Raw genomic sequence first — 26223 nt, 5'->3', positions numbered from 1 at the left:
GGACCACTAAAGTTCGCTCAACAGTGATGTTCATTTACTCTATTATTTGTGACAACAAGCTCGCTTCATTTTCAGCTCTTGAAACTGAACTGGATTTTTTTCACTGTTTACCAACTCATCAACCGCACAATGCCTCTTAATTTAAGAAAATACTCTGTCGTTAAGAAGTATGACGGCCTGAAGTCTAAATGTCTCTCTGGTAAATTGAAATGGAAAGAAACGTTGAACCTGAAGGAAATCAGTCAATGGAGTTGTTCATAAGACAGCTATAAATCTTGACGTTGGATCGTTCGAATTCAAAGGTATACTTATTTTCTTAAAGTGAACTTTTAGAAGGCCATGATGTATTCTAGATTCAGGGTATAAGAATCAAAGTAGCAAGACCGTGGTCAATTACTGAATTCACAAATGAATAGGTAAAAGAGTATATTTTCCGTTTACCGGGTAGTTAACTTACGAACTAAAAAAAAATCATCTCCAAGGAACTGAAAGCACTGAGACTTTCGTAAGTGCAGTCATCCCTTAACCTGAAAGTTTTTATTTCCCATAGAAGGTTCCATGATATGTTTAATCTGTCATTCCGTATTCCTGACTCAAGAATAACCATTTTAAGCGATCATGTTAGACAAATTTTATTCATATTTTTCTCCGAATGCTTCTTAAAGGTGATTAAGTCATAAGGTGTAGCATGCGACTCAAAGAAATTTACATGAGAAAAAGTAAGGAATAAGTTTATCAAACGTTTGATTGGCTCATTCCGCTAGAAGCAACATTTTGCTCTTCATTTAACTGTTCAATCATATCATCAAACCCGGAAAATTTTACAATACTTCAACATGCATCCTTTCAACAGATTTAAGACACAAGCAGTAACTCAGATGATCAAAACTAGGCCTACCTCTGGGATCCAAAAATAAAAAGGAGCCAAAAGAGAATTTTCATTGACGGATAACAGCTGACCAAATTGTCATTAATAAAAATGTTTATAGAATGTTGTGGTTATTCCCAACAAAGAGAATCAAGTGTTTCACATCATGCTGAAAACAGCGCAAATGACTCCAAAGGTTACTTGCTCAAACCATATACATAGTGATTTCCTTTTTTGATGTATACCGAATGTCAATTCCAACTCATTCATTCTGTGATATTTTCATTTTTGCGCCGGTGAGACTCACTTGCCAAGTTGGAGTATGCCCAATCAATTTGACTCAAATGTCACGACCCACAGCTTACAAAGAACTGCTATGAATGTATTTCGGCAGTGTAAACTTCACATCGCTCCCAGTTACTAACTTAAAAAGTCACTGTGCGAGCGCGTTTTGATCCAAATTGATCCAAAGGACTCAATCAGTGTAGTTGAAGAGGATACATTGCATTTAAACAAAAGAATGGCCATTATAAAGTGATCAATCTTTGGTTAGATTTTAATTTTAACTTTCTTTTTATCATATTCTACTAGTTTCCTCAAGATGGATACTAACTAAAAAATAACGACATGCGAAAATGGAAAATGAATATAGAGATTTTATCTTTTCCAAACCTCCCTCTTTCGCCATATTTTAAGCACTTTTGACAATAAAAGCAATTCTTCAAATTGTTTTCATTCGTTGGGAATTCTTAAGCAATTTCTTATAGCTTAAAGATCCCGTGATATAGATTAATTGAAAAAGAGGTGGAAATAAGGTAGCAATATTTCACAGAGCATTTCCAGAAAAAAAGAAGCGGCACTCTTTCATATACACATACCAGTCAATTTTTTTTTTCCGATTAGATTTATCTTGTTTCTGTGCTCTGGTGAGCTGTTCACTGATTAAAAAAAAGTGATTTGATCTCGTAGATCCCTGCATGTTTGTGTCCAGATAACATTTTTGTCAATATATAAGCTCGACATTTATTTTCAACGCTACGATGAAAGCTCAAAACGGATAAAATTATCTTGTTTTGTAAAGTATTTTCTAGTTTGAAACGAATGGTCAATCGGAGATAAATTGCAAGTTTATTTTGTATTTTTCAAGTTTAGGTTTTTATTAACTTAGACACCCCACAAAGCTACCTTGGTCTTAATAAGCAAGCGTAAATAAAGGTCAATTACATTATACTCCGACAAGATTCCCTGAAGTGAAGCAGTTCTTTCTAATTGATATTCCACGACGGTGAATTTGTTCTTCACTTTTCTAACATTCACTCAAATGAATGCAATGTTAAAGAAACGGAAGAGCCTGTTTTAGAGAAAGTCTGATTTCGTTTACATATGTCAAAAACATTGATTCCTCTAAGACAAAAAGAACAAAAGTCTATGGAGCTGCATTGTTTAATGCCAGATAACTCCAGTGCTAAATATTCTATTTGAGTTTGATCATTATTTCATAGCTTACCATAAACTGTTTCCTATGTTTAGATTGGAAAGATCTCAATTACACACAGCTAACAAGCGAGACAACCCTTATGAAAAATTAAAGAGGCCCACTGAACCTGCTTAAAAGGTTCCCATTTTTCCGGATGAATAGTGGTCTCTTAAGGCAACCACAGTTTCGAGAACATTTCTCGATTAGCAGTTTATGTGACAAATACAAAAATTCCGTCTCAGTGTTCTGATCGTAGTTCTGCTCAAGGCAATTCTCAAGAAACCTTAAGTGATAAATCTCGATGTATTCCTTTCTGACTCTACCTTAAATATTTATTTTGCATGTTTTGTAGCCAAATAAAGGAACAAAGTTTATCGAACAGAGACTCGTCAGAGAATAACCTTTTTCATGGAGACTTTCAGCTCTAGGTATTGATGTGAGTAGATTCTCCTTCAGGCAAAAGATTTTCGAAACAGAAACACCCGCGAGAAAGACAATTACCAATTTTTAAATTTTTTTTCAAAGCTCCACCTGAGTTTTTATAATTTTCACCTTGTTTCAGAATTGATTCAAGTTTATTTCTTTAGTCAGTATAGAACAGAATATTTTAGTCGGAATGCGAGGTAAATTTTCACTGCCATAAAATGCCAGGGCCATGAATTATGGAAAGCTACTTGACAGGTCATGCATATTTAATAACTTTCTCTAGCAAACAATTGAAGCTATTTTCAAAACACAAAATTAATTATTGAAATTTCATATTGATTGAATCTGTTGTCACTTAACCCGGGAACGTAATTAATTATTCAAAAGTCAAACTTTTCACAAGCTTTCTCCTTTTCTATCTTTTCGCGCTTCACACTTACGCCAGGTACTGTAGTATAAACAAGTACACGGCTGACTTTATAAGCCGATCGAAAAAATTCGTATGAGAATCTACACAAGCGACTAATTTTAGTGTCAGAGCTTCCTTTCAATTTTTCAAAATATTTTCGTTTCCACAAAGAACACGGAAATTTTTTGCTTTAAATCGCGTCCCATTTCAGATATCCGTTTGGTAAACTCCTCCTCAACATTTTTGGAGTTCAAGATTAAACACGTGCTCGTCAAATCAAAGAAACGCACGTGTTCCATAGTACGGACTTACGTCTGCTCTTGAGTTCTTTGCGAGCGGAGTCGAGACGAAAAATCTTGCGAAAGTCTCGTATTTTTGAAAAGAGCTGATAGAGTTTATCTTTCATCGCGTAATTTAGAGACAGACTGGAATTCTTCTTTGTGCGCGTATCCAGTTCAGGTAAGAAGTTTTCAGATAACTTGTAAATTGTCTTTGTTACAGAGCAAACATTTGTTCGAAAGTTCGGAAGACAGGAGCAAAATAGTAATAACCGAGGACCAGAAATTTCGAGGAAACTTTAAGTTAGAAGTTGATAAGATTCTGCCGATATCTCAAGCTACTAATGTATTCGCTCCCGCAGGTGCTCAGGAATTCCTAAATTTAAAGATCGAGAACGCCAAAGAGAATTTTGATCTGAGAAAGTAAAATATTTCTTTGAGCTAAAACCACAGTAGTTATGGAAATCTTAGTTATTTTAACCTTGAGATGATAACTGCAAGAGCTGTACGAATTTGAATCGATAATATTGTGGCTTTGATGCGGAACAAAATTTTTAAACAGATTTCCTTGCACTGCCGATCTGTTCTAGCAACGCTGATTTTGTTCACCTCATATCAGATTTCCTTTTACCTTTTACCGCTGAGACTAGACGTTTTGATAATGTTCCTTCACCGAAAATTCGTGAAAGTGTCTATTAAAGTTTTGTGTTTGCTTGTTAAATTACCCATGACACATTGTGTCGGTCGTGAGGAAGGCATTAAGACAACTTCATCAAAGCTGCCTATCAAGCATTATCGACAGAATAACCGTGACAAAGATATCATACAGTATTGTCATTTGGAGTAAAAACGTAAAGTGTTATAAAAAGATTTTTGTTTTTGTTCAGTCTCGTCGGAGTGAATAATTTCGGTCGTAAATTATTCGCTGAGCTGAAGCCTGGTGGGCCTCCCGGCACGTGCCACAAATATTCTGTCAAAATAATGGAAAAGCGACTACCTGCCTTGGCAAAGAAAAGAAGCTTGTTTTACCGCCAAGAAGTTATTTAGCCTTCATCAATTTTTCAAAACGTGGAGCAGGTGACGGAGTACGCTTCATTTGACAATGCATGAATAATTTCCTTTCCAACTTATGTCATTTGTATAAAGCCAAGAATATGGCACCTGGTGAGAAGGGCCGACAGAGCGTTGTGCAATAATTTATTGATATGCTTTTCTATTTTTCATAGGTTTCTGCTTGTTAAACTTCCTTTACTAGCGTGAAACTAACAGTGAAGATCATCTTAGCTATAGCAACGGTTTTTTCGCGCTCGTTTCTAGTTGTTGTGAAGTCAAGATATTACAAATGGCAACATTTACAGCGTTGGACCGAACCAGACAAGGGGGAAAAACTTCTCCCATTCAGGTCCAAACTTCCCCTAATCCGCCGTCTTCCCCGAGGATTAAGCTAACCGCTGAAGATCTGTTCAACTATTTGTATGGCTACACGCCCATTCGTCTCGTGGATCCTATCCAACTACAGCAAAGGAGACGAAAAGCTTCACAACTGGAAAATGGGGCGTCTAACAAAGCGTTTTCATGTAAGTATAAAGATTACAGGTAAATATCGTCTGGCGAATCTCGTAATGGTGCCATACCCCATGACAAACGAGACACAGCTTCCTTCAAAATAGTTGGGAAAAACTGACCGCGAGATAAACTACATAAGGCTTTGATAAATTTGCCTGGGCTAGTATCTGGAGCATTCATTTACACTTTTAATATATGTATATATTATTGTTTACTTTTGATGGAGCTAAAAAATCAATGTATCTCTTTTGGTGTATTGCGGCGTTCTCAGTTCTTGCATGAGAGCAGAAAAGTTCGTATCAATTACTGGGAAAAATTTATCCAAAATCTCTTTTAGAAGCAAGTGGTTTCATAAAAATTATCACGTTCCTTTGAACATAGAGTTTTAAAGAGTGGAGCGGATGAAACATGATCAGTTTATAATGAGACCTTCCGTGTTCTGCTGGATTTGAAACACGAGTTTTGGATGTAGCACCAAAAAGAGTTCAATATGAGTTACCCAGTCTCTTAAATTTCCAAACGCTAGAACTGTTTGTTGTTAATTTTCAAATATGTTTCCAATACTGGCCTCCACACCGAGAACTGTGATTTTCTAGTTTTCATTCTTTACTAGTTAATTCAAAAGTAGTTTCCTCGCGAACTGGAACTGGTCACATATTTTTAAATACTGAGTTGATTATGTAATCTCATTTTTCAAGTTAGTAAATTTACAATTCCTGATCTGCATTAGGGATGCGATTTATTTTTATCAAGTATGCAAATGATACAAATGAACTCTTTGTACACCAAACAGGAAAGAAACAAAAAACTGAGGTCAACAGAAAAATATCATTTAAGTTTCTTAACCTTGTAACTTTTAACATTAAACGTATATTTGACGAAATAATGATTGGTACTTGTGGAACATGATAACAGGTTTTACAGATTGAAAAAATTATTGATTCAGGCGGATTCCGTTGCGAACAATGGGAAAATTCCTCCATGGTCTCATCTATTATTCAATTTTTACAAAGTTGGACTGATCGATGATAGTGGATTACTGAATTTTATTTTCAGAATAGCACTTTCAAAGTATTGGGTTATTTAATAAGCAATTGTGGAAAAATGGAACTGTCCTGAGATTTAAATACATTCTAACTTTGTCCGTAAATAAATCGTCGGAGAAAAGTGAGATGAAGAGTTCATTTTATTTCAAGAAATAAGAACAGCTTCAGATTAATAGTTTCCACGTGGTTGGGAGAGGTGTAGCCTGGCGTTATTTATGTTCTGAATACATTGTTTCGGTCTATTGAAAAACAACAAGCTTCGATCTGTCAGGAATGGCTTTCCGCAGAAAACCACATGGAAATGATTTTACAAATATCTGTTCATCGCAAACAAATAACTTGAAGAGTTGTTAATGAACTTAGCCTTTTGAACTTTGTTTAAGTTGTCGCCGACTCAAAGTTATTGCGCGAATTTTTGTTCTCCGGGCTTAATAGCTGTGAGCCAGATTTTTTTCACCTTGCAATTTAACTGCAACATTTACACCTTGTAGCTGTAACAAGGACTCAGCAGTACCAGTAAAATACGGAGCTCTCAATTTATCTAAATTTAGAAGCAACTAGATGGCTCTTACCATGCCAGACACGTGCTACTCAAAGTTTTGCTTTTTTTCTCACGTGTGACGAGTATTGAAAAGATGTTGTGTCGTTTTTTTCCCCTTTTTTCCCTCTAATTGTGATTATTAATTATGATTGATAAACGAAAGATCTGTCCCTCGACAGTGTTAGTTCATTAACAAGCAGACCCGTAATAAGAGTATAAAGACCTCAAGTTCTAACAATTAACGAACCAAAAGGAAAATTCGGCCCTCGACCAATTCAATTTACTATCATTCATATAATATATCCAAAAAAAATTGTTTCTACAGGTTATTCTAACTTTCTCTTACTAATCACCATTTTTCTTATAGGGTGCGATATCTGCAACGAGAAACATGATGGAGAATGTCCGATGCATGGACCTTTACACTCTCTCAGAAAACTTGTGAGCGCTGGGCAATCCCATAGCCCTTTGGAAAATGGATCCATTCTCAAATTCCCGGATGAGGTATGCTTGTGCACATCCAGCATTCCTTGTGTTGGCTATGGAGTGTGCGCGAGGAAGAGGATACCTGCTGGGACCTGGATCGGGCCTTACGAGGGAAAACTTGTGCGACCAGAAGACATCAAGGTGGAAACAGAGACAGAATATATGTGGGAGGTAAGAAAGTGACAATAATAATACTAATTCAAGTTGAAGATGATTCCTGTTAAGGCAACCCTCTGGTAGAATGGAGTTAACGTAATGTTTTCTTTTTCAGGTGTTTCATGATGGACAGGTTAGTCATTATCTTGATGGCAGAGATGAAGCTAATTCCAGCTGGATGCGGTTTGTTCGCTGCGCTCGACACAAGAAAGAACAGAACATGGTGGTGTTTCAATACCATGGCTGTGTCTATTACAGAACAATCCGGGAGATTTTGCCCGGACAAGAGTTGCTAGTGTGGTATGATACAAGATATTCACAATTCATGGGGGTTCCTGTGGCACTCAGTGATTCTGGCAGCAGAGGTGAGTGACGAGAAAAACTGTCCCATGATCAGTAATGAGCACTTTTAACTCTTTTATTGAACTCACACTTCCCTCTCGGCCAACCCAGTGCGGTAGCTAGGTGATTGAAGTCCATTATCTATCACCAGGTGTCCACCCCCCTCGGGATCTGGTCGCCCAAGAAAGATCTCGGGCCAGAGCCGCCGACAAGAACGAAACAATCGAAGCAGCGGCTCGGAGAAATCTTACAGACCATGCGCCAGCACAAAGGGGCCGGCCTCCCTTGCGAAGAAATGAACCTGCCGAATCGAGCAAATCTGAACAAGATCACGTGACGCTGACCGAAGATAGAAGAGCAACCTCGTATCGAGGACGGGGCTACGGATACAAACAACAAACTAAGACGCCTGCGCGCCTTGATCCAGCGGATGATTTCACCTGGAGGTGTAACCAGTGCTTTAAAGCGTTTACAAACCGAGAACAACTTGAGGTGCATCATTGTAACGGAACCACTGGCGGAAAGAACTTGACTTGTTCGCACTGTAACCAATCATTTTCTCACCCCATGGAGTACCGCGCACACATGGAGACACATGTTAATGAAAGGCCCTTTAGATGTGGCTATTGCGCAAGTGCCTTTGCCAGTGCTGCTTTGTTGAACCAGCACGTACGAGTACATATGGCTGAGGGAACTCTGGGTCCAGTGAAGGCGTCGCCAAGACACGACAGAGCGAGTCAAGAGTTTCATTTTTAGAGACAAATATACTGTATTCGAGAATTTTAAATTTTAAATCAGCAGTCATCTCTTCACGCAGCTATTCGTAAAAGAAGGAAAGAATCACACTTTCACTTGCGAGCTCACCAATCCCGTATCATTCCTGAGGAATTGTTTTTGGAGTTTGGTTTGCCACGCAAACAAATTAATCGAATGACTGCCTAGGCGGCTGATGATTTAAGTGTGTTTATACACACAGAACTTGTATGAATGTATTGTTGGGAAAATCAACGGGAAAAATATAATTCGTGGCTTAACAAACAGTCATCCAAATAACTCTCATGAAATAGAATACGAAGACATTTTTTTGGAAAAGATTACTTCTTCACATGCTATTCAAATGCTTTTTTAATGCTTTGCACCGTGATAAGTTTCAAATGCATGTATTATTTCCACGTGAAATAAAACGGAAAAATTGAACAAAGGCTGTGTCAACATGTTACTATTTGGAGCCGTCTGAGACACGCAGAGAACTATGTAGTTTCGAAGAAAAATCCAAATTATAGAACTCTATTAATATGGCATCATTCGGGTGCTAAACACTTCAAAATTATGTGCCACCCCCCCCCCCCCTACTCCCCATTCCCCCTTAGGAAACGCATCATTCTACCACCTTCAAATACACTCAAACCATCTTATATAATCTCCAAGTAAACACTGGATTAGTGTTAGGAGGACCTGGGCAATTCTTAATTTGTAGAATAATTTAGTACCATTAGTTTACCAATCAGGAGCTTAATTAAGTGCCATTCCCGCTAAGAGCGGTCCTCTCGACTTCCCGTCCAAAAAAAATTTTCCTTGATTTTTTCCTATAAAAAGGGTTTAGGACATATGTTTGAAAAAAAGTTTGTTTGTTTTCCAATTCTCTTTTTCGCCACAAGCGAACATTGACTTTTGGCAAGACCACCCGTGTAGAAAACCATCGAAAGTGTAAATTTCACAGCTTTTGTCAAGCGCGCTGCGACTGTAATAGTGTAGTTCACGGAATCCTCTCTTGCTTCAAGTTGCAAACTATATTCAGTCAGTTCACAGACGAAATGTGGAAACTTCGCTTGAATCCCTACTCATACCAGCGTGATCAGAAGAGACCCTTCCCTTTGACCTTTATTCGCATATCAAAAAGTAACCAATTTAAAAGAAAGAATTCTCAAAATGCAGGCGTTAGTCGGGCTAAAAAAATATATCGGATGACAGTTTGTACACCAACGAGGTCACCGATTGCCTCAAACCTACGGGTATTTCTCTAGCTTTCATCCACCATCACCTTGAAACAACGCAAATCAATGTCTTTAAGTTAATCACGCAACGCAGTATTCGCCTGGCTGGTTTTGATAGTCGCAGGAAAAGGTTAAGTTTGTTGCACAAGAACGTTGAGGACTGTAACAGCATAAAATCGTTAGTGATGGCAGCAAATGTTCAGAAAGGAGGGCCTGTTGATTGCATTCCGTGTGCTAAACCTCAGTTGAAACTGCAAGAATTCTTGCAGGTTGTTTTTTAAATAACACAGTACCGTACATGTACTTTAACTTGTTTGTGTGTCCTTTTAAGCTAAACAATATGTCTGCAATGACCAGAATGGCAAATTGGATTCTTTAATTTTGATCTAGTTCACTCTGTACGTGCTCTTGACCTGATTCAAGTAAAATTATCGAGAAAGCGCCTTCCTATCGCCTTTGTTTACTTTGCAGTAAATGGTTTGTTTACTTTGTAAGTCATGCAAGCGTTAGGACTGATTATGTTTAAAAAACGTTTTAGGACAACTCGCGATTTATTTTCTATCCAATTGTTATTAAAACCTAAAATAATTTACGTAGAAGATAAACAAACGCAGTTTGAACGATCAAAGACATATTTTGGTCATTTTTCAGAATTATGCAAACGAGCTTTGATAGATTTGCATTGTTTTCAAGATGATGGTGGATGAGATCTAGCGAGATACCCGCTGGTTTGGGGCAATCGGTGACCTCATTGGTGCACAAACTGTCGTCCGATATATTTTTTTAGCCCGACTTACGCCTGCATTTTGAGAATTCTTTCTTTTAAATTGGTTAGTTTTTGATATGCAAATAAAGGTCAAAGGGAAGGGTCTCTTCTGATCACGCTGGTATGCATAGGAATTCAAGTGAAGTTTCCACATTTCGTCTGTGAACTGATTGAATATAGTATGCAACTTGAAGCAAGAGAGAATTCCGTGAACTACACGATTACAGATGCAGCGCGCTCGACAAAAGCTGTGAAATTTACAGTTTCGATGGTTGTCTACGATTAACTATGCCAAAAGTCAATGTTCGCTTGTGGCGAGGCGAAAAAAGAGAATTGGAAAACAAACAAACTATTTTTGAAACATGTCTCCTAAACCCTTTTCATAGGAAAAAAATTAGAGAAAATTGTTTTAAGGACGGGAAGTCGAGAAGACCGCTCTTAGCGGGAGTGATGTAATCACGCGAAAAATACCTCCAAAACAAATTAATTTTGATGTTATGAAAATCTTCAAATAAATCAAGCTTCAGGTGAAAGGTTAAAGACTTTCTGTACATTCCTGTACAAAGTTCATTGGCTAAATTATTTTCAGCGACGTGATAACTTCAGAAGTCCGGTAAAATTGTAAATATTTCACCTTCAATTCTTAACGATTAGTTAACGGTTCGTTTAAGTCGGCACCACGTGTTTTGATATATCTGCGGTTTAAATAAGAATACTATGAAACATTTTTAAACTTCTTACCTCATTTGCCGTACAAACCAACATGGGTAGTCATTTCGGCGCCGTTCTTACGATTAAGTTCGAACTTTCAGTATATTCACAACTTTTGAAGTTCGTGTCATCTTCCCGGCATGTCTTACAAATAGGTGGTTTGCAATCAATCTTTAGAGACACAGGTAACAATGGTGAAAGTAACAACTGCTGGTGGACGAACAAAAGGAGCTAATGAGTTATCTATTGTTTACGTCCACCAACATGGCGGCAAACGTAACGCGCAAACCACCAAAACAACAATTCTTAACTCGCAATCGCTAAATTTCACCGCCACTACAACTACCGAACGTTACTTGCTCGTCAATAAACCAAACGCTTAACAAAATCTTCGAAAAATGCTGCCACAACGGTCTAGTCGTATCTTTAGTTGTATCATCTTGTCACCGTACTCACTACTGAAAGATATCGTCACCGGCATTTACGGGGTTGGGGAGAGGTACTGAGTTATTTTGTTCATACATGCTTAAAGCATAGGACATGATCATGAACAGCAACCACAAAACCTATATAACACTAATAACACAAGGAGAGATACTCCGAACTTCCATTCTTTTCTTTCTCTTTTTAAATAACAAATAAAAAAGCAAACAAACAGACAAAAAAAGAAAACAATCAAACAAACAAAAAACTACAGAGTGGTTTTAGTTATGACTCAGGCTCACGCAAGAGAACTTAAGCAGTCAGGACGGCAACGCCAAGGAATTAAAAAATGAATTTCTGCTGTTAGTTAGGATTTCAAAAATAGCTGCATGAGCTTATTGTCTCATACGACGCCACAGCTCAACTTCAGTATGACGTATAAAAGTAGCGTTGACGACGCGAATTTTGGCGATTTCACGTTGTTGTTTTGCATAGGACGGCTAAGAAATGTACAAAGTTTCAAAATGCACGTGCTGAGCTATTGTTCTGCCAATTAGATCTCTTGTTTTTCTGCGTCCTCGTTGCCGTCGCCGTCGTGGTTGCTTAAGGTGTCCACCGTCGTCGCGAACGGGATTTTTGGCATTTTTATTGGTAGGCAGAAAAAAAAAAAGCTCCCTTAATTTAGAGGAGTATTTCGAGATCTGTATTTCGAAATTTATGAGATCGATACAAGTCAGAGTTCCACGCCAAGTTTTTTTCTTTTTCTTTAAGAACGGGCTTTTCACGAGGTATGTATCTGTCGATCAAACCCTCACCGCTATCGAAAATTCGGTCGAAACTCATTCATTCTTGTTTGCTTTTGTAGCAGAAAACTTGGGGATTGTTGTCTGATGATGAGCGGAAGATTTCTTCCAGATCTTGATCTTTTAAAACTGTAAGTCGGTTGTCCTTCATGCACCTGTGAAGGAAAGAAATTGGGTATATATACAAGGTTAACTCTCCGACATTCACGGTATGATAACAACAACAAAAATTAGTTAACACAGTAATCACCTTACCAAAGTGCAAATGAATTTTCAGGCAGCTTAAAAGCAGCAGCTGCTGCTTTCAAAAGGTCCACGGTTGAAACTGACTCGTCCACTGTAATAGAATGTGTGAAAACCAATTCGACATCACGTTTTTTTCCAGACTGGGCAGGCGAGACTTTGTCCCGTGAAGGAACGGGGCTTGGGCTTTTTGATCCTGGAGTAGGTGGAAGGGGCTTGGAGGGAGGCCCCAATTCAACAGGTGTCTGTGGTCGCGTATTTTCCAGCGATGGTGGAGTTATTGGCCTAAATTCACTCTTTGAACTCTTTATTGAAGAACGCGGTGAAAGATATCCTGAATCGGATCTCGGAAATCTCGGAGTAGGAGAAGCGCGCGGCGACTGTTGAGGGTTGTCCAGGAAGTTAGGGAGAACGGGGAGCGGTTTAGTGGGAGGTTCTTTCCTAGCTGTGACTTCCTTTAAGGACCCACGGGTTTCGTTTTTCCGTAAATCGCCTAGCAGTGCATCTCTCGTGGATGCCTAAAAGCGAGTCAAAAAGAAAATTAATAGATTTTGTTTATTTGTTTGTTTTTTTGTAAGTGCGTACATACAGTTCTAAGAGAAACACACCATATCACATTTACCGGACGTAAGGAGAGCGAAGAAAAACTTCTAGCACAAGATCTGAAGACTGAGAAGGGTGCACGGATCTTTGCCACCTTAAGGGATGCCTCAAGGACATCCAGATTCACTTTTTTCATGTTATTTCCATGACTAATCAATTGAAAATCAGCCATGTGTTTTCATTTATGGCTCATGGTGTTTCATCACAAACCACTCCTACCCTTGTCTCACGTAACTGACAAGGACATCAATGCGGTCAACTGATTTCAGCACAGAATTCCTTTCTTACTCTGTGAGTATAAGGTTTCTATGTCATTGTTACTAACCGCATGTGCTACTTGAGGGAGGTGTTGTTCGGCAAGAGACTCATCTACCACAAATTTTGAGGGGGTTGTAGGACGAGGTGGGGAACGTTTCGGTTGAGGCTGCAATGAGATTGAAACAAAACAAAAATTAGCTCAGCCGCCAGCATGCTACTGCCCAGGCTGCTCTCTTTCAAGGATAGTTGAGTGTTAGATCCCCTCCACTGAAAGACCCTTGTCACTAACAAGACCCAGGCCGGAGAGACATTTGTAACGGAATGACCCGAGTGTTTTCCCTTCACAAAAAATTCGACTTTTGTGCCTTTATATCTAGTGTTTAAGCTTACACTGACATCTCTTTTCATAGAAACAATCAAGGTAAGCAAAAACAAAAAAAGATAAATAAAAAAAACTTTTAGAATTATCAATAATATATCATGTATATACATCGTTTACATTTGGAAAACTTCTGCGACAACTTACACTAGAAGGTGTACTTCGTGGGCCGGGAAAACTCCTGACTTGAACCTCAGCAATGACCTGATGGCAACAATAACACAGATCAGAATCCATTTGTGATATTCTAGCGAGCAAATGTACTTCATAAAGGGGTAAGTTTCTTAAGAAACTGTGGTGCTGCGTCAGCGGGGATATTACAAGATACTTTGGTTTTATCAACTGAGTTGTTGATGTCAATTGGCCACCGTAGAAAATAGTTTCTAAAGTTGACGTTTGGAGCGTTAACCCTTGGCAGCAGAGCTACAGAGCGCTAACGCTCCATACATCAGCTTTACAAATTCTGTACAGACTGAGGGCTCGATACATCAACTTCAAAAACTCTGTACGATGGCCTATTTGCAATGATGTTCAGTCAACCCAAGTACCTTAGACTGTCCCATGAATTTAGGCTCTTTTTTTACAGCATCAGTAACCCCTTTTGACGGTTTGAAAACGGATGGCGATGGCATCTTAAGAGGCTCTACACTCTGCCCAGACTGAAATAGACAAGACGAAGAAAAAATTCAACATCTCCATCAGTATTAGGATCAGCTAAGTCGGCGTGTTTTCCAGCTTTTGGTGAGCCAGTTATTCAGGCAGAAGTTCTAGATCGATTCACCAGTCAGTTTCCATAACGTGGTTAACCTGTCTGGTCTGCCAGTCAGTGAGGATCGCACGATCACTTGGTTTTCAAATTTTTCATGATCAATATTTTGCCTTGTGGCATAGTTATTCCCTCATTTTGCCAATATTTAATTTGATTTGTCGGAAGAATGAAAGGTTATTTGCCAGGAGGAATCATGTTTTTTTTTTTTCTTCTAAGGAGGTTGGTTAAATTCTTTGGTGGTTTGTTAGTAAGATGATTGGTTAGTCAAAGGAAAAATTATACTGTTGACATGCAAAGAAATTACACCAAATTGCGATCACTTGAGACTGTTAACTGTCACAAGTAACTTTCAGTTTTAGTATTCAGTGAAATCTGCATCGCTGGCTAACCTGCCAGGAAAGAAGAAGATCCTGAATGATGCTTTGCCGTGGCTCCATCTTGAATTGTAAGGCCATTAGGAAATCATTTTTTGTTTCTTCGACATTCCCTAATCTGGACTGAGCGACGGCCCTGTTGGCTAGAATCTGTACACAAAAAAAAAACTATTCATAAACAAAAAAAACTGTTCTAGATAAATTAATAGGGTAAAATCAAACAAGCAAGACTGAACGAACACAAGCACGTTAAGGCTGCGTGGAAAATGAAGGATGATGAGTTTGCTAAGTTTTTGTTAGGTTGGAAAGGTTATGGAACAGCACAATAATTTGGAAAGAAGGAATAATAATAATGAATAATAATAAGGAGTAATAGTAAGGAAAAATAATAAGGAATAATAATAATGAATAATAGTAAGGAAAAACAATAAAGAATAATAATAAGGAATAATAACAAGGCAATGAGAAAGTTATTTCTGGGAATCCTAACTAAATCCAGGAATACTGAACCAAGAAGTGTTCAGCATTATCATCATTGCTATCATTATTATTAAACGATGTGTGTATCCACTAGCTTTTCTTAAATTTTTATCAGACATGTTAATGCATTTTTCGATTTTTAAGCATTTTATCATAATTTTTGTAAATATTTTCAGTGATTATAGTTAATAAATGTCTATTTGATTATTAATAATAACAATGATAATAATAATAATAATAAGAATAATAACAATAATATAATTGAAAGCCTACCTCACACAAGTAAAGGTTAACCTTCAAGCCTAATTGATTATAATTTATCAACTTGTTTCCACGAAGAAATAAAGCAGCATCGCTAAAGTTCTTTAAGGCTCTTTCATTTCTGAAAGAATTGAAAAAAAAAATTGATCTTTTTGCAACATATATAATGGTAATAGGACTGAGTCCAGTCCAATTGGGTCTGCAATCATACGTGTGATTAACAAAATCAGACCACCGCGAAGCAGGAGACCGATTGTTAATCACAAGTATGATTAGCGGCAAAATTAGACGACGTGAAGTCTTGTTACCAATCAGTCAAAACTAGGACAAAATTTGAGAAACAAACTAAACATCAGTTACACGTTTCCTGTAAAAAAAATTATCAACAACAATGGCAACTGAGACGTGTCGAAATGCACGGCAACAGTACATGACGCATGATACATATATCTTATTAACCAAGCGCGAGGACCGTACTGGGAGAATATCGGCTCGAGGTCTTGACAGTACGGACCGAGCGTAGCGAGGTCCGTACAAAAAAGACCGAGTGCCGATATTCTTCCAGTACGGTCCCGAGCAAGCTTGGTGAATAAGAGATTTATTGTACGACTGAAGTTCAAAGGGACACAATTGCAGTATCATTCGGGACCATTCGGGACAGTGCCCGGTCCAATACTGAGAGAATATTGACCGGCAATAGAGCATTTTGATTGGTTGATTTTAGTTATTGGCCCTCTGACTGCCCGAGTCGTGTAATAAATGCTTATTTCTCATCTAGTTGTACCGTAATTTGACGAGCCTGTAGGGTAAGTTAAAATGCAAACAACAAGTAAAAATACTAAGAAATACTACACAACAATACGTCTAATAAGTTTTCTTTTATGCAACTAATTTTTTTTCTGCCAAGTGTTTCTCATTTCTCATAAGGCGGGAAAAACAAAGTGGATAGAGAAGCTAAGCGCGCAGTCGAACGATTGAACAGGTTTTTCGACGGTACAAAACAACCAGCTGTAAGTTATCGCAGGATATATGTACTCTACTCGCTCGTTGTTTGTACTCTACTTTGTGCGGTTGGATAATAAGTCCTATTTAGTGCCCAATTCGGGCTGGTAATAACCAATCATGTTCGAGAATTTTGTTATTGTTTGACTATGTTTGAAGCAAGTACTTTGTATTTTTTTCTATCAACTTTCTTCAAGAGTTTTGCTTTGCTTGTTCTGAAATAGCAAGAAAATCTAGCTTGTATGCTTGACAAATAAGCTATCGAGTTTAACATTATAAAGCAGGGAACTTAAAATCTTACTCACCTATCTAAAGCCAAATTGATTCTTCCCAGAATATAATGGGCAATCGCCATCATTGGGTCTTTAGCTATTGACTCTTCAAATGCCTTAAAGAAATAGGGCAGATCACCATTGTTAGATTATCTACTTTACAAAAGAACAGGGACGGTCTGATAATGTGTCTTACCTGTGCTGCCATTTCCATTCTTCCAAGGGCCAGATACATTTGTCCAATATTAAACAGATTTCTGCCTGAGGTAATCAGGTGCTGAGAAGAGTCAGTCCTTCCTTTCAGAGCCATAAAGTTTGTTAGTGCATCCTCATACTTGCCCTTCTCCATAAAAGTCACACCATCTTTCCAAATATTCAATATTTCTACGGAAGACATGTTCTTCATGTCCTGGCGTAAATCAAAACACTGCAACAAAATAAACAGTGGAATATTAACTATTTTGCGAAACGAAACGAAACCAAGCAAGATATAACAAAACCAAAGTAATAACAACGATATATTTTCCAAGGAGGTCAATATAACTTCACAAGGATTCTGGAGAAATTGTCGTTAGATGAGAAGGGAATTCTATTCATTTCACAAAGAAGTAATTTAGGAAGAGTTACTATTTTTCTATTTTCACTCAGCAGGCGTTAACCCTGTCATTCTTGTGTCACATAATATGTCTTTGGTTGGTATTAATCTAACGTACCTAGGGCGGATCCAGGGGTGTTTTCCCTCAGAACGCTGGAAATCATGTTTCTGAAGACCTAATTTTCAAAATCTTGAACCCCTCAGAAGGGGAACAATTCTCCGAGCCCCCCTTGACTAAATCCTGAATCCGCCCCAGCGTACTAAGATTTTTGCCTCCTCTTATTTCCCACTCTTTTCTGGGGCGGATCCCGGATTTAGTCAAGGGGGGTTCGGAGAATTGTCCGAGGGCATGCTTCCCCGTGAGATTTTGAAAACTAGGTCTTAGGAAACATGATTTCCAGCACTTTGAGGAAAATTCAGGGGGGTTCCACGGAACCACCCGACCCACCCGACCCACCCGAATCACCCCTGGATCCGCCCCAGCTTTCCCTAATCCTCTTGTTTCTTAATTCTTAATCTTTGGTGATATTCAAATTTGTAATGTTTAAAAGTATTTTTGTGACATCAAGGAGGTCACGTTGTCACCGGAGGGAGAAAATAGTCGATTTCACAATACAATAATTCTTCCTAAATTACTACTTTGCGAAATGAAATAGCAATCCTTCTTATCAATAGACGATTACTCAAAAATCTGCGTGAAAGTTATCTTTACTTTGTTAGAAAATACATCTACATTATTCCTTTAATTTCGTTATATCTCCCTGGTTTCGTTTCGTATCGCAAAATAGAATACACTAACTAATCCAGAGTCGATTTCTAAGGAAACGCGACAGATTTCTTTATCATGGGTTATCTTTACTTGACTGTGCAACACTTTCAATTCCATTCCAATGATTTCATATTGAACAGACTAATCATATATTTAGTTGCATTGTTTAAACACAAACAGCCAGAGAGCGTCCTAAACTACAGCAATGTTGTTTACATATTGAACTCTCAGTAGACGGCTTCCCTCGCCACTCACCGAAACCAGTTCTCATCTAGATTAATACTGAATTAGATCATCATCAATATCCAGGAGGGCTCCTAATTCCACTGTATGACAATTTATACCTTTCCTGGAGTCAAATCGTTTCAACTCCTGGTTTAAGTATTACATCTCTGGTCGGTACATCAGACTTTCGGTGGCACCGGCCCATGACAAAGTGAATGAAATCAACGACGTTATACACACCTTACTTTGTTATCAGCTTGACTCGATTTCAGCCTGGTTGTTGAATTTGACTGACTTTTCCCTGAGTCCACCCGAAAATGCTTTTGACAACTAAAAGCTAATTAAGTTAGTATATCAGATAGGGCAGTAGTCGAGGGCGTGCATATATGTGAGCAATTTCCGCAATGATTGACGAACGTATATGCTCTGTAGATGTAGCTGTATGAATAATCAGCGTTGTGGTTATTAACGGTCCTGATTTTCAATAGTGAAAGGAATTTTCGATCTATTGGTTATTTGATTTAAAAAAAAAAAGGTCGATTATTATAAGATCCTGTTTATAATTTGACGTAATCTAACAAAAGAACCAGAAAGTTAGGGATATGCTAAAAACTCCTTGCTCTTTTTGCGTCTTCATTGTGTGTGATTAGTCGAGCATACACAGTTGAAATTTCAGTTTCTCGTTGGGTCGTTTGTCTGCTGACCCGAAGTAATCACTATTAATACTTTCTGTCTGCGTTTTGTGGCGGTGGTACTTGAAAAAACGATTTCGTAAATGTGCATAAAAATATTTTCGTCTGTGTTACTAAAATAGTGCACTGTGCCATGCCTATCGTCACAGGGGTCCAAGATCTGCCTACACTGTGCTTGTACGTGACTTTTAGCAGATAAGGAAGTCAGAGAAAGGAACAACATTGCAAAATATTTAAGAGCCAAAGGAACATAATCAGGCCAGAGGTAAATCAATACCATTACGATAATACATAAATAGAAGTTAATAAGTTACATTGTATCATTTTTATGAGGAGATGAAATGAGAGACACACTTATCACTTACCGAGTTTTCCAAGCCAGCTATCTTTTAAATGCTAAGTTCTGACGAGGCAAACATTTACGCGCAACTTTGTTGAAGTGTGTCGTAAAAACAACTTGACATGGAAACACCTCTTGATATTTAAATGACAAAAAGGCCACGCTTAAGTGTAGCCGATTGATTGGAGATAGTGACTCAGTGAAGCTTGAAAACCTATTATTTGCAATTTGCTTAAATGTTATGAGGTGCATTGATGCGACTTTTATCTCGTGAAAAATGACGATAAAATTTAAAGTACAAAGGTACCTTTCAAAAAAATCTTCATGGCCATAAATCCACGTTTTAACAAAAATTTATTGGTGAAAAATGCTTTTTATTAAGTGCACTGTCCGCCTCCTTGTTTGACGTACTTATTACACACCTGGTTTTCGATATTGAAGTATTCTCTTTCCGCTTTGCTAACCGCGCAAAAATCACGCTACCCACCAGTTTGGTCTTCTACTTTTCTTAACCATTTATGTAAAATATTTTGCATTGCTTGATTTCAAGATTGCAACCATAGCAAGCGCATTTCAAAATTATGCGATTAGCTAGAACTAAACTGATGCGTTGCAGAGAACATAACGAATTCCATTCATTTAGCAAATGACAGGATATTTGATCGTTTATAAGACGCCTAAGAGAGCAGAAAAATTAATCGATATTGTTATGTAAACTGCTGCAGTCAAATGTTCTCTACTTCGGTTTATTCAGGTAACAGTAAACTTTTGGGGCGCTTTCTAACGGTGACTGCAGGATTTCCTCCAGATCCTGATCTTGAAGGACTGACAGCTTTGTATTCTTCATGCACCTGGGGATAACGAAATTGTTGTGTTTAATCTATCTATTAAATATCTATTAAATATCTATTAAATATCTATTAAATATCTATTACATATCTATTAAATATCTATTAAATATCAGAATTGACCTTAGCCACAGAGGAATTGGGGTTTATTAAAAATTGATTAATGAGGAACAGTGCGTAATGAATAATTCACTTTAATTCATTCCAACTTACGTGATTTTTGCCGAATTCTCTACGCACCAATCTAAATTCCCTTAAGCTTCCACTCCAACTTACCATAATGCAAATGAATCCTTGGACAGTTGAAAAGTATTGGCCGCGGCTATCAAAAGGTCCTGGGTGGAGGCTGATTGGTCAACTTTAACAGTTCGCGTGAGAACCAATGTGATATCACGTGTTTTGCTTGATGATTGCTGCGTTAAGTCAGAATTTCTTGATTTTGGAGCCGGAGGAAGGGGTTTCGTAGGGGGTGCGTCTACTTCATTAGAGGACCATGATGGTGTCTTGGGTAAAGAGCCCACCATTTTTTTCCGCTGAGTAAACGGTGAACGATTTCCGATCCTACCGCCGCCTGTAGAAGAATCTCCTGGTGAAGCTTGAGATTGACCAGGGCTGACTGGGTTCTGAAGGTGGCCTGGAGACAGGTTTTTCTCTGCCTTTGCTTCAGTGGAGACTTCTTTTAGAACACCATTTGATTCTTTTTCCTGGATTTCTTTTGACAGGGCATGTCCTTTTGATACCTAGAACAAAAAAACATTTTAACGGTGTTCTCTTTTTATATAAAAAAAAAGCAGTCAAGAAAGGTATCGCTCGTTTTTCTAACTTTTTAAGTGGTTGTTTCCTATATTATAACGTTTTTACATACCGCCTGTTTAGCTGCAGGCTGATGCTGTTCCAAACGTTGTTCATCTCCCAGGTCTTTGGAAGGATTCGTCGGTGAACGAGGACTTGTCTGAAAATTACAAATGAGCTATAATAATGCAGATGGCTTGTGTCTCAAAACTGGAATCTCTCTGGCATTCGAAACAGTGGCAATAAAGTTCTTCATATTTGTCTCTTACTGATGAAAGCAATGATTCAGCCAAAACCAAGCAAAATAATTAATGATAACCTGCAATATTATGATTAGCGGTTGGAAAGTTACCTTTTTTGACTCCAAACGTGAATCAGGAAACCTAGTCATTTCTCTTTCAACAACAACCTTAGAAAGGGAATGTGCATTAAAAAAAAAACAAATAAATAATTACACTTAACAGAGAGATGTACAAAACAAATCAAAATACAGCAAAGAAAAGAATCAATGAAAAAAAAAAAATGAAAAAAAAAGGAAACTAACTTCTTGTTATATGCTACCATCAAACCCTAAAGAGTACCTTGGAGTGGCCCACGATATTTTGTTTCATGCTGATTGCATCAATTTGACGTTTTTGTGGTTGATATACAACGCGAGAGGGTAAGTCATAAGGCTCTACTTCTTTTCCAGACTGCAGAGACAAAACCCAAACTCAACCTTAGTATCATTAGAGATCGAACGGTCCGCTGACCATTCACGACAGGGAATAGGTCGGTGAAGTGAATGCACTGGTCAGCAGCCTTACATGTGCTAGTTGGTGACGTAATGTACAGATGTCAGACGTTCAGTTAGAAAAGGAGTGACACAATACGATAGCAAGCCAAACAGCTGGTCAGTTGGTCAGTCAGTAGCTAGTGAACCAGACGGTTATTTGGTCATGCAGTCTGCTTGCCAGTCAGTCAGCTCAGCCGGTGAGTCATGGTTGGTGATTCTGTTCGCCAGTCGGTAAGTCAGTCCCAGTCCCTCAATAAGATGGTGCGTCAGCAAGTCAGTTATAATCAGGAAATAAGTAGGTACCGGAGTGAGACGGTTAGTTAAACCCTAACCCTAAACATTCAATAAATAATGGGGTCGATCAATAGCTTGCTAGGTAAATCAACAAAACTGTTTATCTATTGCAAGGTTTTTCTTCTTCTGGCCTAAGGGAACAATTCATAGCCGTGCTGAAGTCTCACCTCCCAGGAATCAAGGAAGTCGTCAATTGCACGATGACGTGGCTCCACCTTGGCTTGTAAAGCCTTCAAAAAGTCACTTTTGGCTTCTTGAGTATCAGCAAGTCTGGATTTAGCAATAGCCCGGTTGACCAGAATCTGCAAATAAAAAAAAGGCCAATTACTAATAATGATGATGATAAAAAAAGAATATGAAAGAACAAGACAACGATAGGCTTATTCAAGGTGGAGTGCGTATGGTTATGTGGAATATTAAAAAGGAGGCTTTACAGCTTACCTCACACAAGTAAAGTTTGGCTTTTAAGCCTAATGGATAATAAGTTATCAATTTATTTCCACGGAGAAAGGAATGAGCATCATTAAAGTTCTTCAGTGCCTCGTCATTTCTGATGGAAAAAAAAATTCAATAACGCTTCTTATCTGAGTATTAAAGACACCCGATGTCTAATATCTGTGCTACTGCTTGCAAGTTATATGGTTCGTCTGCTCCCTTGTCAATGGAGAGATGTAAGAACCTTTTTGTTGGCTTGCCATGAACCGATGTGTGTGATTAAGTGAGTTACATAACCTGTAACTGCAGAATCATCAGCAGGGAAACGTATCAAAGTATTGGTGGAAGCCCTTGATATTGTAATGAACATCCCGCCTGGCAAGAGTTACATCAGTGTTAGTTTGACTTCACACTACGCTTCCATTTACCAATAAAACAGCCAACATGACTGCGAGTATGGATAACTTTTCCTTACCTGTTCAAAGCCAAGTTGGTGTTCCCCAGCAGAAAATGAGTAACTGCCGACATTTTGTCTTTTTCTATAGACTCTTCAAAACTCTGTGAAGATGAGAAGAGATAATTTACTAGTGACGTCATTCTCGATATAATTCAGTGCTCTAATGCTTTATCAAAGCTTAATTAAACTGTGAGACTCGAATACAAGTTTTACGGTATAAATAATATCTACCTTTGTGGCCATCTCCATTCTATCAAGACCACGATACATTTGTCCAATATTAAACAGATTTCTGCCTGAAGTGATCAGTTGCTGAGAAGAATCGGTCCTTCCTTCTAGAGCCATAAAGTTTGTAAGTGCCTCCTCATAGTTGCCCTTCTCCATAAAATTCACACCATCTTTCCAAATCTGCAAAGTCTTCACCATGGACATGTCCCCCATATTGAAACAAAGCTGGTTGCTAAGGGAACATGGAGAGTTTAGAAACCTTTTCTCCTTCAAAAGGAACGTTACGACTCTCTTATTTGAGGGGGGAAGAGGGAGAGATGGTAGAATTAATGCTTTTAAATCTGCTTTAAGCTATTTTCATATGGTAGAAAAAGTAGACCAAGAATTGAAGTTATGGCAGCAAATTAAGATGGGCTCCAAAGATGATATTAATATTATGGGTTGTATATTATGACGTAGCGTGAGAGGGCGGGGGTTACGTCATGGTATCTAAACCTTCTAATTACCACTCGAGAAAATTAGCAACTGAAAACAGTAGGTTTAAAACATCCGTGCGTGCAAACAAAGTCTCAAATTTACCTGTCCGAAAAACTTAAATGGAAAATGCTTTACTATACCATTGGTATTGTTTCGGCAAAGATCAAAGCCATTTTGTGTAAGTGATCCAGTGTTTCATCATAAGTTCATTTAGTTTTGTTACTGAGTCAAACCTACATTATCTCATAATGAATGGTTAATATCAGACAAACCTAACTGGCATTTAAGGCAGCTAATACAGGGCTATGTTCATTCGGCGACTTAAGTTTTGCAATTTACCGGAAGACTGTGTATATAATCTCACAGCTAACATTATGCTGCATGAGAAATGCATATTCTGAGAACGGTGATGCGTACGACTAACAAATCGAGGCACGTGCTATTCCAGTGTTCATTCTTTATTTTCACCACAGTTTACGTCTGTATCTCAAAGTTGGAAGCAAATAAGTGCGTTCCCAAACGAGTTTGAACTTAAAGCCCACAATTGTGAGTTAAGGTGCAAATGTACATCACCAAGCCGGCCAATTATAGCGCAAACTACGTAAGCAGGCAAGATTCAATTGGAAAATGTCTTTCAGTTAGCAGCTTTGTGGTTAGTTTCGAGACGAAGCGCTATTGATGTGGTAAAGCGCGCGGGTAATGCAGGCTGGTAATAGTGAGGTCGCAAAGACGTTTACGGCGAAAGACAAAAATTAAACTTAAAATTGCCGATGAACTGAAGCTAAATTTATCGTTAATGCATAACCAAGTGTCCTCGATGATAAATCGTTACCCCGAGTTTTAAAAGCAAGCCGAAGAGGTAGCCTTTCAGCAAAACAGCCAATATCAGTTCTTAATGGCTTTTTCCTGATAGAATTCTTGGAAGAAAAAGCCTTTAATAGGAAACAATTAGGGGCCGCGTCTTAACACGAGTCTAAGCTGTAACTACAAAACTAAAATCACTTACCTGAATTGCTAAATTCGAGTTTCCGAAGTTTTTGCACGGCAGCTAAAGTGCCCACCAGTTATTAGTGGCTGGAGTGAATATCGACTGATCCGAATGGAGCTGTGGTTCGAATAATAATCAAAACGGCCCGGAGGCAAAGTCAATTCACTGAAGCTTGATTGTGGTTTAAAATCGTTTGTAAGATGAAAACAACACCCTAGCCCATAAAAGGAAAGTAACATTTTTTTTAGCCTCATTTCCGATTTCTTAAGAAAAACACTTCATAAAGAATTTCCGCAAACAGTGACACAATTCAAATGTAAATCAAATGACCTAGTTGATAGGTAGCCGCAAATAGGTAGCCTGAATAATTAAATCCTAACAATATTATCTCCTCATACTCGCCATAAATCAGTTTACCACGCAAGTGCTTAGTTGAGGTTTTATTGCTGCCACGAAACACTTCAACAAGGAGTCATCTGCAAAGATTGTTGGATCAAAATAATCTAGGGATTCATGACTAAATTTTTCGCCAGGAAAAATTTTGTCCTGTGGGTTGACATCTGATAAACATTAAAAATACACTAAATAAAAAAATGAAGCTAAAAATATTAAAAGGCCTGAGGCTAATCTAATCTCAGATATTTGGGCCTGTATAAATGGGTGTAAATCTTTGCTTCCATTGCTTTAAACGCATAATGAGTTTGATAGGCGTGCGTACTTCGAGAACTTTGAGTAAATATCACTGCTGTACACGATTTCACCTGCTGTAACTAGGCAGCTTTAGACGAAAATGCCTAACAATTAGCTACAACGTCACCCAAGCTTTTATCACGTCATTAGCCGCCCACAAAAAAAGCTTAGCACGTTATCAGCGCTTTCACTGATTAAGGAACCTCCTGCTGACGTATTCGTTAACGAGAAAATTTGGTTGTAAACAATAGAAATAGACGATGTTTACCACGCTGCTGAAGAAAGAACACCGAAGTTATTAAGCCTACATCCGCTTCATTTACTTTTGCGATCAACAGAAATTACCTGGAAGATTTTGGGCGATATGGTGAGTACTATAATGTTGAGTAGTGGTAGTAAATGAAAATGATCAACTCAAAATACCTAACTAAATATCCCTCAATTTACACACTCTGTTTGTTTGTGTGAGTGCCCAGTAACACAATTATACCTTTTATCATTAGTCAGTTCTGTGTATGGGTTATTTGGGTAATTCAGTCGATTGTTCTAGATTATCATGCTCAAATTTTCATTGGCTTAGGCTTCTGACAACAAATTTCGGAGATTTTTTTGTATAATTCATAAGTATTTCATTGGCAGGAGATCCTCTGTTAGTCCGTGCGCGCTGCTACTAGTGACAGCAAGG

At 38.2% G+C, this 26223-nt stretch overlaps 3 protein-coding genes across 8 annotated transcripts; 1 reads left to right on the top strand and 2 right to left on the bottom strand.

Annotated features, from left to right (window-relative positions):
* Positions 1-65: 65 nt before the first annotated feature.
* LOC111339595 (putative histone-lysine N-methyltransferase PRDM6) lies at positions 66-8797 on the top strand. Of its 3 annotated transcripts, none has more exons than XM_022946276.2 (5): positions 66-302; positions 4685-5035; positions 6979-7268; positions 7369-7618; positions 7747-8797. In XM_022946276.2, the coding sequence occupies exons 2-5, from the start codon at positions 4801-4803 to the stop codon at positions 8349-8351; spliced, it is 1380 nt and encodes a 459-aa protein (XP_022802011.2). In that variant the 5' UTR covers positions 66-302; positions 4685-4800; the 3' UTR covers positions 8352-8797. The 3 variants fall into 3 exon arrangements, with proteins under 3 accessions (XP_022802011.2, XP_022802009.2, XP_088617740.1); XM_022946274.2 differs by lacking the exon at positions 66-302 and adding an exon at positions 1959-3639; XM_088761614.1 differs by lacking the exon at positions 66-302 and having other exon boundaries at positions 4550-5035.
* A 2864-nt stretch (positions 8798-11661) lies between these two features.
* LOC111339597 (neutrophil cytosol factor 2) lies at positions 11662-19742 on the bottom strand. Of its 4 annotated transcripts, none has more exons than XM_022946280.2 (11): positions 19580-19742; positions 18763-18859; positions 17130-17360; positions 16967-17049; positions 15672-15780; positions 14934-15068; positions 14324-14434; positions 13923-13979; positions 13464-13562; positions 12548-13053; positions 11662-12447 (listed from the first exon to the last, which is right to left on the bottom strand). In XM_022946280.2, the coding sequence occupies exons 3-11, from the start codon at positions 17337-17339 to the stop codon at positions 12333-12335; spliced, it is 1425 nt and encodes a 474-aa protein (XP_022802015.2). In that variant the 5' UTR covers positions 17340-17360; positions 18763-18859; positions 19580-19742; the 3' UTR covers positions 11662-12332. The 4 variants fall into 4 exon arrangements, with proteins under 4 accessions (XP_022802015.2, XP_022802016.2, XP_088617735.1 ...); XM_022946281.2 differs by having other exon boundaries at positions 18768-18859; XM_088761609.1 differs by having other exon boundaries at positions 18763-18852.
* Positions 19743-19891: 149 nt separating this feature from the next.
* Positions 19892-25129, bottom strand: LOC111339598 (uncharacterized). The gene is made up of 10 exons (XM_022946282.2): positions 24867-25129; positions 23387-23615; positions 23174-23256; positions 22705-22813; positions 22431-22565; positions 21776-21886; positions 21547-21603; positions 21268-21354; positions 20679-21142; positions 19892-20405 (listed from the first exon to the last, which is right to left on the bottom strand). The coding sequence occupies exons 2-10, from the start codon at positions 23594-23596 to the stop codon at positions 20291-20293; spliced, it is 1371 nt and encodes a 456-aa protein (XP_022802017.2). The 5' UTR covers positions 23597-23615; positions 24867-25129; the 3' UTR covers positions 19892-20290.
* Positions 25130-26223: the final 1094 nt, after the last annotated feature.

The sequence above is a fragment of the Stylophora pistillata genome, chromosome 5 (assembly GCF_964205215.1).
Source record: "Stylophora pistillata chromosome 5, jaStyPist1.2, whole genome shotgun sequence".
Classification (NCBI taxonomy): Eukaryota; Metazoa; Cnidaria; class Anthozoa; order Scleractinia; family Pocilloporidae; genus Stylophora; species Stylophora pistillata.
Note: the sequence above shows the minus strand (reverse complement) of the source record. Positions and strands in the feature narration are given on the sequence as shown.